Consider the following 13,608-nt stretch of genomic DNA (forward strand, 5'->3'; position numbering starts at 1 on the left):
GAAATTAGTGTGTCAAGCTTATCTCTAATGGTTTGTACTTTGTCACGGAAGAAATTTGCAAACATGTCCGGAAGGTCGACTGGAGAGAAGATAGTTGGAAGTGGTGTTGATTTGTTCCTTGACATTAGCTTGTTAGTAATCTCGAAGAGCTTTTTGCAGCTGGACCTTTCCATGATCTTAGTAGTGTAGTGGGCTGATTTCGCTGCATGGACTATATTTGTGACATTCTTCTTAGCGACTTCGTAGATTTGCTTATGAATAGTGAGTCTGGTGGAAAGCCAGAGCCTCTCAGCTTTACGGCGGTCTCTTTTAGCAGTGCGAAGCTGGTCCCTAACACTGCTATACCATGGAGAACACTTTTGAATTGATACTCTGCACTTGGTAGCTGGGGCATGTTTGTCAAGCAATGAACGCAGACAGTTATCGAGTTGTTCTGCGGTAGGAGGTAAGCAAGTTGTTAGGTTAGCTTGGATGTCGTGCATTAGTTTGGTTCTATTTATCATACGGATGTTTCTCTTAGTAGTAGATAAAGGTAGAGGGTTAGGGACTGATACGTCAAGATGGCATATAATGCAGAGGTGATCAGATGCAAGGTCATGGAATACCAGGGAGGATGTTATCATCAGGTCTATGAAGAATCCAGTCTAAAATGTGACCATGTTTATGGGTGGGTTGGTTAACTGACTGTTTGAGGTTGAAAACATTAATGGAATCTATGAGTTTTGATGTATTTGAGTTTCCGGGACAGTCAAAGTGAAAGTTGAAATCTCCAAGAATAATCAGGTTGCCACCTATCGAATTTCCATAGTCCAGGAGATTCGGAAACTGCTCCAAAAAAGAGAGAGTCAGCCAGCTTGTTTTGTCTACTAGGAGGAGGGCGGTATAGGAAGAAAAAATGGTGCTCCAGTGTGAGTGTGGTTTGGACTAGTTCAAATGATGTGTGGTCGAAATTGAATGTTGTGGTGTAGTTAAGACGTTTTATCATGGAGTTCTTTGTGATGACAGCAATTCCACCTCCGCGAGAATTACGGGGGAACGACTTGATAGAGTAATCAGTGGGTGTTAGATCCGCACACTTGGGTTCATCGCCTGATGTTTTTAGCCATGTTTCTGTCAGGAAAAATATGTCAACATTTTGGTCGTTGATAAAATTAACTATTTCTGTGTGCTTTTCCGGTGGTCCTACTGACTGGGCATTGAATAATGTAATGCGTAGAGGTATTTCTTGGATAGTTGACACAAAGGTTGACGAATTAATAGGGATTTGTATTAGGTTATCTAAATTAACGGTCGAATTTTTTTAAATTGTTGAGCCGAAATAAGGGTGGTAACTGGATTTCTTCTTCCTGTTTTACGCCGACCAGCTCTGTTTTTTTTTTTTTTTTTTGCTTCTGTTTACATTTAGGTAATGATGAAAGTAGTCCCAGTTAAACGGGTTGACTGGCGAGTATCACGTGATGGCGTTTTGTTCAAAAACAGTGGAGCAAGACAGCTGAGAAAAAGTCTAATTGTTCTCGTTTCCAAAACAAGGAGATGAAGCAACACATACGAATTTAACAGCCAATACATAATGAACACAAGAACGAAGATGAAAACAGGCAACAAGCACAAATATCATGAAAACGGCACTAAAAAACGGAACAGCTGCTTCAAGCCGGTTAAGCGATAGCGGCCATCTAATGTCTCAAGATCTTTTTGAGCAGCCCCAGTTGCTGTAACAATTTTTTATTGGCTAGACAACTGGTTTAAATAACTGTTCTGTACCTTCTGCAAATTCCACCCGAGACTCCTGACGCTTTTGTAGTTACTGTTTGACAGCATCACGAACAGGGATATATTTCTTAATTGCCTCTAGTCGTTCTCGAGCTAACCTAACTGTGTGAGATTCCATTATTGATATAATAATAATTTAATTACTCACACACTACAGAATCAGAGAGGGTGCGACCAAAAATGAGTGTCCGGGTGGGTAAATGAACAAACATATAAATGTGAAAACACGAGCGGCAAACGATAAAGTAACAAAATGAGCATACCCAACTAGAAACAATCTCGGTCAGTTAGAGGCTTCGCTTTGACGTTATTAACTTTGTATTTTCATATTTTTTGTATGAAGCTTTATTTTCAAAAAAGACTTGCTCCAAAATTGGTCTGTTCACCCTCCCCGCTGCTCGGCTGATATGTAATTTAACGATAAACCTATCATATAGTAAAAGATAAGACTGATAACGTATTAAACCATATTGTGAAGGATCCAGCTGAAGCCTCAGCATGGCATACGTCATTTCATTGTCGTGTGTATGACGTCACGAGTTACCGTGCATGCCACCCAACATAGTTTCACTGTCTGGGTCGATCACAGTACTGAATTGATCAATATTTCATAAAAAGGTAAATTTATTCGTATTTATTTCTTACTGATAGCTTGATTTTTGTTGTGTTTCGTATTATATACTACAAAAATACACAGTACTTACAATAGAACCGAAAATAAGACTCAGATTTAACTGAAATTTAAAAGAGTGATATGAATGTCCGACGAATAGAAAATCATTAGTGTGTATGCTTTGTTAAATAATATATATAAGTATGACATGATGAACGTTTAATAAAGCATTCCCAGTTTAAATTACTAGCAAACTCTTACCTAAATAAATAGACGATAATATAAAATCTATAGCTCTTGCTATACAAATAGCATTAAACCTGAACCCGTAGGAATTAGACAAGGTGTTCACCTAGCTGATCTGCAATCTTTTTTTCTCTGGCTGGAATATTCAGTCTGTCAAAGTTCCTGGAAGATTATGAGTTAGGGATAACTGTAGAGTAGATTTCTTTCAGGAAACCATAATTAGCTGATGATATCAATCACACAGCGACAAATCGCTCATTTATATGTAACATCGTATACTTGTATTTGGCCATCTAGAATTTAAAAATCAATGAGACTAAAATTATATCACTATTTTAAAACATAACAGACAGAAAAAGATTAAAATTTCAAGTTGAAAATTGTCCCAAACAATATACTGATTTCCCGATCTACCGAACAGTGAGGTATTTTATGAATTCTGACACGAGCTGAGTATCAAAAGTTGAAAGAAGGCATGTTCCAGATGGAAAACAAAATCACTTTTGTCCCTTGCTGGAAAGAGGAATACTGAATGTAAATAAAACCCCTTAGCTGTCGAAGGCCAAAATAATTAAAAAAGTCATTACTCCAGCAGCATTTAGTGGGCGCAAAGTGAGGTAAAAGACTGGATCGAGAGACATTCCAAACTTCGATTTATCTCAGCATCAATTAGTGAAGCAAATTCATAAATTCGCGCATAAGACCAGATATAGAATGAACGAAGCATGCTTGGTCTAAACAGAGTTCTTGCCAAAACTGATCAAAGAAAGCTCAATTTCCTTTGTAAATTAGAACTGTGCCTATACCTGAGGCTATGTTATCTTTTAAAAAAAAATTGTTTTGAGATTGTACACGTTCATTTGTAGGAATGACCGTATGTATCAAAAGGGATTTAATCCATATATATATATATATATATATATATATATATATATATATATATATATATATATATATATATATATATATATATATATATATATATATATATATATATATATATATATATATATATATATATATATATATATATATATATAGATATATATATATATATATATATATATATATATATATAGAGAGAGAGAGAGAGAGAGAGAGAGAGAGAGAGAGAGATATTTTTCAGAATGCGAGAATAATTAATTCAAACACATATTTTTCTGCTTCAGTCGTTCAAACATTATAAAATACATATCACAAAATTTTATGGCAAATACCATAGTCAAACAAAGAGCTTAAACTGGTAAAATATTTAGCCAGGTTTCTGGTCACTCCATACAGTTTATGACTGCTAACATTACAATGATCCTAACACTGACGTTTTTGCTCATATTCAAACGTCTTCTTCAATAACACATAGAATGAGAATTCTATTTTGGTCGCATATTATTAGTAACTTCGATATTCTACTTGGAACACATCATCATGATATAGCTAACGAAAAATCTGTTCAGCACTTTCTGGGTATCGAATCCCCCAACAGACGTAAACTGAATGACCCCGAAGTCTATGTAAATTTATATGAGCTTAATTTTGATCTGCAGGACAAGATAACTATAAAAACGATGTAACATGAATTAATTAGCTAAACCTTATCCCGCTGGGTTATTTCATGGGTAATATGACATCACGGTTTTGATTATATCGTAATTTAATTTTAATTACTTTTGATATGTATTCTTATTTTCATTCTTTAAAATTATATTTTGCACCTCACATATATGTCGAGGTGGAGAATAAATGATTAGGTGTTTTGTCTATAGATAACACCATCATGATTAGGAAACCATACCACGTGTCAGCGTCGGGTATACTGAATGGATCTTAAAATTGGAGTTTAATACCTTGCAGATTGTTTGCATTGTTCGATCCATTGCGATATACCTAGTTTCACGACTTACCCGGTCGGTATGACAATATCGTCTTCCTCCTTACGAGGGAGAGGTCTGTAGCGATCGCAGAATTATTGTGACCATTCCTAGCCAGGTAACGCTAATATGATATGACGGATCATATAAATCAAACATTCACGGATTTGTGATTTATATGTCGTTTTACGTTATGTTTTTATCACCTAGGTATATGTGCCATTTCTCTTTGTTGTTATTAATGTTATAAATTAGGAGATGATAATGATGATGATCATCATCATACACGTTTCAAACATATTCTTCATGTTCTTGCTTTTAAGCTGTGTGCTCGTAAACCAACGTTATAAAGTCGTCCTAAAACATTGTTTTGACCATATATATGATTTCAGATAGTTTTGATAAGTGTGTTGAGGCTGGCACCACACAAAAAATGTAGTTTGGTGACAGCTCATAAACTGTCTTTGAATTTGTAGCTCTTAAGCTTCACTCCCAAACTACCACAGTGATAATAACCTGAGGTCATAAGCCTATATGCTTTACATTTAACGTGCGTATTCTTGCAATGATTGTATCAATATAGTATAGTGAATCATTTAATCATGTATAATACATGAAATAATGTCAAGTATGACCTTTGACCCTCTCTGGGACCCACAGTGATGCAATGAACAGACAACAAGCTAATGTATTGAGTTTTGCAAACGTCAACGCATGCTCTCTCTCTCTCTCTCTCTCTCTCATGAGTTCAAGTTTGATTAACTTTGACCAATCACATTCATTGCGTGACCTGGGACATTGAATCTACTTTATGTACCAGCTGTGACGCAATCGAAATAAACGTTCCAAACCAATCATATTGCCTCTAGAAATTATTAAGAAAAATTATTGAAATGCACGATATTGTTTCGTCGCAAGATCACATCTAAGAAAAAGTTTAAGATAATGCAAAAAAATGTGTTTGAGAATAAAGATAAAAAAGTAATATATAGGAGATATCTACTACTTTCGTTAGGGCATTTTACATAATTATGGGGACCTAATAAGTTGATAGGACATTTTGATTTGTTGATGAGACATCTTAATTTAAAAAAAAAAACATTTTGCATAGTTTAGAAGACATGAAGGCATTTTGCATAGTTTAGGAGACATGAAGATATTTTGCATAGTTTAGGAGACATGAATACATTTTGCATAGTTTAGAAAGACATGAAGGCATTTTGCATAGTTTAGGAGACATGAAGATATTTTGCATAGTTTAGGAGACATGAAGACATTTTGCATAGTTTAGAAAGACATGAATACATTTTGCATAGTTTAGAAGACATGAAGATATTTTGCATAGTTTAGGAGACATGAATACATTTTGCATAGTTTAGAAAGACATGAATACATTTTGCTTAGTTTAGAAGACATGAAGACATTTTGCATAGTTTAGGAGACATGAAGGCATTTTGCATAGTTTAGGAGACATGAAGATATTTTGCATAGTTTAGGAGACATGAAGACATTTTGCATAGTTTAGGAGACATGAATACATTTTGCACAGTTTAGAAAGACATGAATACATTTTGCATAGTTTAGAAGACATGAAGACATTTTGCATAGTTTAGGAGACATGAAGGCATTTTGCATAGTTTAGGAGACATGAAGATATTTTGCATAGTTTAGGAGACATGAAGACATTTTGCATAGTTTAGAAGACATGAAGACATTTTGCATAGTTTAGGAGACATGAAGATATTTTGCATAGTTTAGGAGACATGAAGATAAGTTTATAGCTAGCCAAATTTTGTTTATTCCAAAAGCCTTACATCTTATATCTGTGTACGATATCTTATAAACATTATAAAACATCTCATACATTATCAGATATGTTGTTAACTTTATATAGTGTCGCGTCCTATTACTGTGGTATGCTTATTACCGCGGCATTTTTGTTCAGTCACCATGCATACTATCTAAATTACATGTGTGTAAACATAATGCCATCAAGTTCACATAGCCGTGGATATTAAAAAGTTGAAGTACAACGCTATTCACGGTAAAAAAAAAAATCGTAGATTTCCTTTACGGGTAAGAACTGACCTAAGTTGAAGTATAACGCTATTCACGGTAAACAAAATCGTAGATTTCCTTTACGGGTACAAAGTTACCTAAGTGATCAAATCCCATTCATGCCAATTCTAATCCATTTTTATGGGATTTTTGCAAAATCCTGCCGAGCACAATGTTTACACATCGTCTGCTTCATAATTTAAACAATCGAAGCAAAATTGGTGACATAACTGGCGGTCTTCGATAAAATTGCAATGTAACTTATAGGGCGCCCAGATCGCGAATTTTGTTTCAGTATGGGTTCTTAGATCAGTAGCACTTAAAATTCAAAAAGGGCTTTTTCTAGATATGGGGCATACAGATAAAGTTTACGAGGGTTGTGGTTAACTAAAAATATGCATTGTAATATAACATAAGAATAACATAAATCATAATTATTTAATGGATTTACTACAACTCGGGGATGTACGCATCTTTATTAAATGTATAAATTTTAATGTTGAAGTTTTGATTTTTAATTCTTGTTTGTACCTAATAATCCTGTTTTTTCTTTTTTTTCTTTGATAAGTTACTACCAAGAGTCATTGAATTTCTCAGTTGCCGCGGTAAGAGGAATTATCTCTTTGGATCGCCTCTCTTCTGAGGTCATTTCATAATATTTAGAAGAGCTGGGTACCGCTACAAATTTTTACCGCGATACACAGAGGTATATCTGAACGTAAATATAATATTTAGTAGAATTGTACAATTACGTAAAGTTTAGATTGGAAACAAGTGCGCTGCTAAAAATCGTATAATGATTCGCACTCTTACAAAGGAATACATATATTTAATACATTCACTTTCGCTCGTAAATAACTAAATCATGAATGTTATTTATTTATTTATTTATTTATTTATTTATTCCAAAATTATCCCTAAAGTTGGATTTGGACAGAATATGTTTCACAATATTCCATTTCGCCACGGCGTTGACATAGGTGACATGTGTCAAACATGTGATTAAAGAAAGACAAATATAATTCTATTTGTACTATTCACCATTAATTTTGTAATATATGTAACCGTTTTGTTAACAAAAGATAATTCTTGAACTATTTTGTCATGAATAACATTAACATGATAATATTGTTAAAGTTGTAGCAAGATTCCTCGGGAATATCCGTACATTACTTACTGACGAAAACTTCCGACGTGCCGATAAAGTGAAAAAAGTACTGTGGTAAGTACCACCTGAAAAAAATCCGCGATAAAACGGTATATCAGTAATACCGCCCACCTCTAATATCCAGCACTCTGGCGGTGTAATGATCAGAAATTCAAATTAGTCACCGTGAAAAATACACCACATGCTGATTAACTGATACAGAAGGATACAAATGATAATATAAGCACAGTAAAACTGTTTGGGTACGTTTGCTAGGTAGTATTGCGGTCGTAGGACGTACCAGCTTGCTATTCATTATGTACAATTTTAAATACGATGTTAGAAACCTTATACCATATCTTATATAATTTATCAGATATTGTATAATTTTATGAAATAGTTTATACACATTCATGAAATTTGAATTAATTGTTTATAAAATATTATTTACAAGACATCGTATTAACCTTATGAAATATCTTATAATAGTTTATAAGCATGGGCGTCCACAAAGCCAATTGTTTGGCGTGGGGGTGCAAAGTCAAAATCAAAGGGAACAGGCTGATATATATATATATATATATATATATATATATATATATATATATATATATATATATATATATATATATTCGTGGGGTGGGAGGCGTTCCCCCTCCGCGACGGACGCCCATGTTTGTATAATATCTTATTAAGTTTATTTAAAAAATCTTATACATAAATAATATATCGTATAAATAGAGTTAAATCAAAGGTATAAAATGTAAAACATCTAAAAAAAGTTATAGGATATTTGAATTAAAATAGTATTATAAAGTAGATAAGTTATTTTGCAAAGTTTATAAAATATGTCACAGTATGAGATACAAAATTTGTAAAATATTTTGTATAGTATATCCGACTGCTAGTTTTTAGAATAAAGAGTAATTTGGCTTGTTACAGATTTAAGACAATGTACTATTATGAACCATTTTTGATGAAAGTACCATTTATTACTTATAGTGTCTAGTAGCTACCGTTTCCCACTAAGTTTCCCTTGGGGGTTTCTTTTTTCTCTCAGCCAAAGCAGTTTTTTTTGTTTCACCCGTAAACAATAAACCCTCCCTACCTTTGTTTGTATTGTCTCTATTTCCTCTTTTCCGTATATAGTACCGTTATCCCACTCAGACTCAACATATTCTAAAATAGGGCTAATGAAAGCCATATAAAGTCTTTACAATAATTCTCTCTCTAATTTCAATCTGAATCATTGCAGAACGTTCATTTTTGCCATTTCGTTTTAGCTGTTTGTGTTATATGATTGCGCCATTGGCCATAGCTATCAAAATGTACAGGAAGATTCGTGTGCCATATAACGCCCTGAATAGGTATTTTGTCTATAAACAAGGGTGGATGAAGCTGAGGGAAACCTTCCATTATTCTTATGGTTTTGATTAGGCAAAATTTACCAAGCAATATCTGCCTGCCCAGAGGTATATTTTATTTAGATTATCTCTTTTGACCCCTTAGTATCCTTGCATGAATCTTCAACTAAAGCACATATCATCTACAATGCCTAATGTCATTGATATCATCAGACACACCCACCCTCAAATAGATATATATATATATATATATATATATATATATATATATATATATATATATATATATATATATATATATATATAAGAATTAATAGAAGATCTATTATAGACCGCTGGGAAACACCTAGTTTAATGTGTTGGTCAGGACCGGAATGACCTGCATTTAGTACTTATCATTGTCATCGAGTTAGTACTTATCATTGTCATCGAGTTAGTACTTATCATTGTCATCGAGTTAGTACTTATCATTGTCATCGAGTTAGTACTTATCATCGTAATCGAATTAGTACTTATCATTGTCATCGAGTTAGTACTTATCATCGTCATCGAGGTCCTATCTAGTTGCAGGACTTGAATAACAACATAAGTATCGTACACACATTTAGCGAAAATCAAAACTATGTATTTTTATGCGCAATTAAGGAATAACAATCAAGAAAAATCACGAAGGAGATATATAATAGTAATAAAGACAATTGAATTAGTACTCTTCTGTAGTTCATCGCTACAGCCAGCACATTTTGTTTAAATACCAAAACATTCGTAAAGAAAATTTTAGCATCAAATGCAAGAATTTCGAAAGAAATTGTGTTTAAGAATATGAAAATTTCCATCAATGATAAAAACCAATGTACAACATACCCGTATTTCCGCAACTATAACGATAAACCACATATTGTGAAATAATCTATATATATGGTCCGCGAGAACCTATATGAGGTTACTTTAGGTCTTCCAATGCATTACTGACTATATTCTTTTGGACTTTTGGCTTTTCATTTTCGCTTTCTTTTTGTTTTAGTTTAGTCATCACCGAGGGGATGGTCTAGCATCCAAAGAAAATAGACGTGTATGGGTGTCACAGGATCTGTAAAATCCATAATTTTATCCAAAGCAAATAGACGTGTATGGGTGTCACAGAATCTGTAAAATCCATAATTTTATCCAAAGCAAATAGACGTGAATATGTGTCTTTGGAACTGCAAAATCCACACTTTAATTCAAAGTAAAGAGGCGTGTATGGGTATTCTGGAATTTGTAGAATCCATACTTTAACCCAAAGTAAATAGACGCGTATGGGTGTCCTGGGAACTGTAAAATCCTTCATTTAATTCGAGTTGATTATTTTTCTTTTCAATATAATAACACAGAGCTGGATTTCAATTTAAGTTTATGATTCTAGACACTGTATAGAATAAAAAGAAAGCTGTATTTCGATTCAAGCTTATGGATTTAGATAATGTATGCGGTAGAAAGAGACCTGGATATCAATTAAAGTTTATGATTCTGGACACTGTATACAATATAAAGGGACCTGGATATCAATTAAAGTTTATGATTCTAGACACTGTATAAATTAGAAAGAGACCTGGATATCAATTAAAGTTTATGATTCTAGACACTGTATAAATTAGAAAGAGGCCTGGATATCAATTAAAGTTTATGATTCTAGACACTGTATACAATATAAAGAGAGATGGGTTTCAATTAAAGTTCTTAATGATTCTCGGCACTGTATACAATAGAAAGAAAACTGATTTCAATTAAAACAATTGTATGATTCTAGACACTGTATAAATTAGAAAGAGACCTGGATATCAAATCAGGTTTATGATTCTAGACATTGTATGCAATAGAAAGAGACCTGGATATCAATTAAAGTTTATGATTCTGGACACTGTATACAATATAAAGGGACCTGGATATCAATTAAAGTTTATGATTCTAGACACTGTATAAATTAGAAAGAGACCTGGATATCAATTAAAGTTTATGATTCTAGACACTGTATAAATTAGAAAGAGGCCTGGATATCAATTAAAGTTTATGATTCTAGACACTGTATACAATATAAAGAGAGATGGGTTTCAATTAAAGTTCTTAATGATTCTCGGCACTGTATACAATAGAAAGAAAACTGATTTCAATTAAAACAATTGTATGATTCTAGACACTGTATAAATTAGAAAGAGACCTGGATATCAAATCAGGTTTATGATTCTAGACATTGTATGCAATAGAAAGAGACCTGGATATCAATTCAAATTTAGGATTCTAGACACTGTATGCAATATAAAGAGACCTGGATATCAATTAAAGTTTATGATTCTGGACACTGTATACAATATAAAGAGACCAGGATATCAATTAAAGTTTATGATTCTGGACACTGTATACAATATAAAGAGACCTGGATATCAATTAAAGTTTATGATTCTAGACACTGTATAAATTAGAAAGAGACCTGGATATCAATTAAAGTTTATGATTCTAGACACTGTATACAATATAAAGGGACCTGGATATCAATTAAAGTTTATGATTCTAGACACTGTATAAATTAGAAAGAGACCTGGATATCAATTAAAGTTTATGATTCTAGACACTGTATACAATATAAAGGGACCTGGATATCAATTAAAGTTTATGATTCTAGACACTGTCTACAATATAAAATGACCTGGATATCAATTAAAGTTTATGATTCTAGACACTGTATACAATATAAAGAGAGATGGGTTTCAATTAAAGTTCTTAATGATTCTCAGCACTGTATACAATAGAAAGAGAACTGATTTTTAAAAAAATGTATGATTCTAGACACTGTATAAATTAGAAAGAGACCTGGATATCAATTCAAGTTTATGATTCTAGACATTGTATACAGTAGAAAGAGACCTGGATATCAATTCAAATTTAGGATTCTAGACACTGTATACAATATAAAGAGAGATGGGTTTAAATTCAATTTTTTTTTATGATTATCGACACTGTATACAATAGAAAGAGAGTTAATTTCAATTCAAGTTTATGATTCTATACACTATTCAAGTTGTTTATGATTCTCGGCAATGTAAAAAACAGAAAGAACGCTGGATTTCGATGCAAGTTTCTTTACAATTGTAGGCACTGTATAAAGTAAAAAGAGAACTGGATTTACATTCAAATTCTGGGAATAAGCTGCACCGTTCGCTACAATGCATGAACATCTCACGGCCGGCATCGTCCCTGCGCCAGGAGGATAGACAGAGTGGAGAACATTCATCATCGGATAAAGAGGAGGAAGATCTGATGAAGGAAACTGTGCAGAAGATAATTTTGGTGGATAGGAAAGAGTCGATGCCTATACATTCAATAAATGCTGGAGTTGTTTCTTCTCCGGGTTCAAGCACGTCACAAGATACGGGTATGTATATAAGCAATTCATCTTAAAATATTCAGTGTCGTACTATAGGTACATATGTACATGCTCTTGTTTAAGAGGAAAATTGTTTCCAGAACACGAATATATAGAATCACTTTCGAATGTATGTGCCTGTGTCGAAACTGATATCTCAACAGTCATTTTGTTTTTAGTCGTGAGCTCGAAGCTGAGATTGTTCTTCACTTGTGGAACAAACTGATAAAAAAGAATCCTTACAACTTTATGAGATTTAAGAAATTCTAATTGTCCTCCGAATGTCATTAACTTTCTTTTTCTCTGATGTCCGACAATCGGATTGACCATCACTGACCGTTCGTTTCTGAGCCAGAATTGAAAATGCACTTCTTTCAGCCACTGTGAATAATATGATCTTGCGTATGATAATTCACTGAAAACGAATACGAGTTATTTCTCTTATAAACTCACAGTTTTACTTTTTTGGCAAGACTCGTGATGACTGAAGTTAATGACTGTGATTATCTAGTTCCACACTAGCGGCAGTTTTCTAGCCCTGGGTTCAGTTTGAATTACATTATTTTGCGAAGAACTGAGTGTCTTCTCTGTTAAGAACGTGGCAACGCAACCTGCCCAGCCTGCAAGAAAAGTTCAAACTTGTTTTCCTGCAGAACGGGTTTTAAGGTTGCTCACAGCTCCCCAGCAGTTCTCCTGGACTCACGGTACTAATTCAGTTCCCAAAGTAAACCTATGCAAACACCATAATATAAAAAATTCAATAACTTAAGAATTTTGAGTGCTCATGATCAAACCTATATTTATCAGTATAGATGAAACCTGGATGTCAGCTTCTGTGTAGAGGAAAGGATATGAGCCGCGGCATTTTCTGGACCTGCATGTGTTTGAAACATGTGCTTTCAATTCCGCATCAAAGAGTCAGGTGCTAATTTTAGTAATGAGTGTTCCAAACTCAAGACTGTTAGAGGACTGAAATTCCATAAATAAAACAATGTCACTATTTTGTTTCACTTACAACTAGGATAAGCTCTCAAAAGATTCTTTTTCCTACACCATAACTTACATTATTAACCAATCCTGGTCAGCCTAACCCATATATACTCTATTTTATATTCACACCCATTTTCAGGCTGGTTTCC

General features: G+C 33.5%; 1 protein-coding gene across 1 annotated transcript in view; it reads left to right on the plus strand.

Moving 5' to 3' along the window:
- Nucleotides 1-2,305: 2,305 nt before the first annotated feature.
- Nucleotides 2,306-13,608, plus strand: part of LOC149786150 (uncharacterized) — a 51,368-nt gene continuing 40,065 nt past the window's right edge. The window contains exons 1-2 of the mRNA XM_089976503.1: nucleotides 2,306-2,391; nucleotides 12,199-12,478. Of these exons, the coding sequence (XP_089832629.1) occupies nucleotides 12,274-12,478 (205 nt within the window). The 5' untranslated portion in view covers nucleotides 2,306-2,391; nucleotides 12,199-12,273. The remainder of the gene's footprint in view (nucleotides 2,392-12,198; nucleotides 12,479-13,608) is intronic.

This window comes from Sinohyriopsis cumingii, chromosome 12 (genome assembly GCF_028554795.1).
Source record: "Sinohyriopsis cumingii isolate HCF-2022 chromosome 12, ASM2855479v2, whole genome shotgun sequence".
Lineage (NCBI taxonomy): Eukaryota > Metazoa > Mollusca > Bivalvia > Unionida > Unionidae > Sinohyriopsis > Sinohyriopsis cumingii.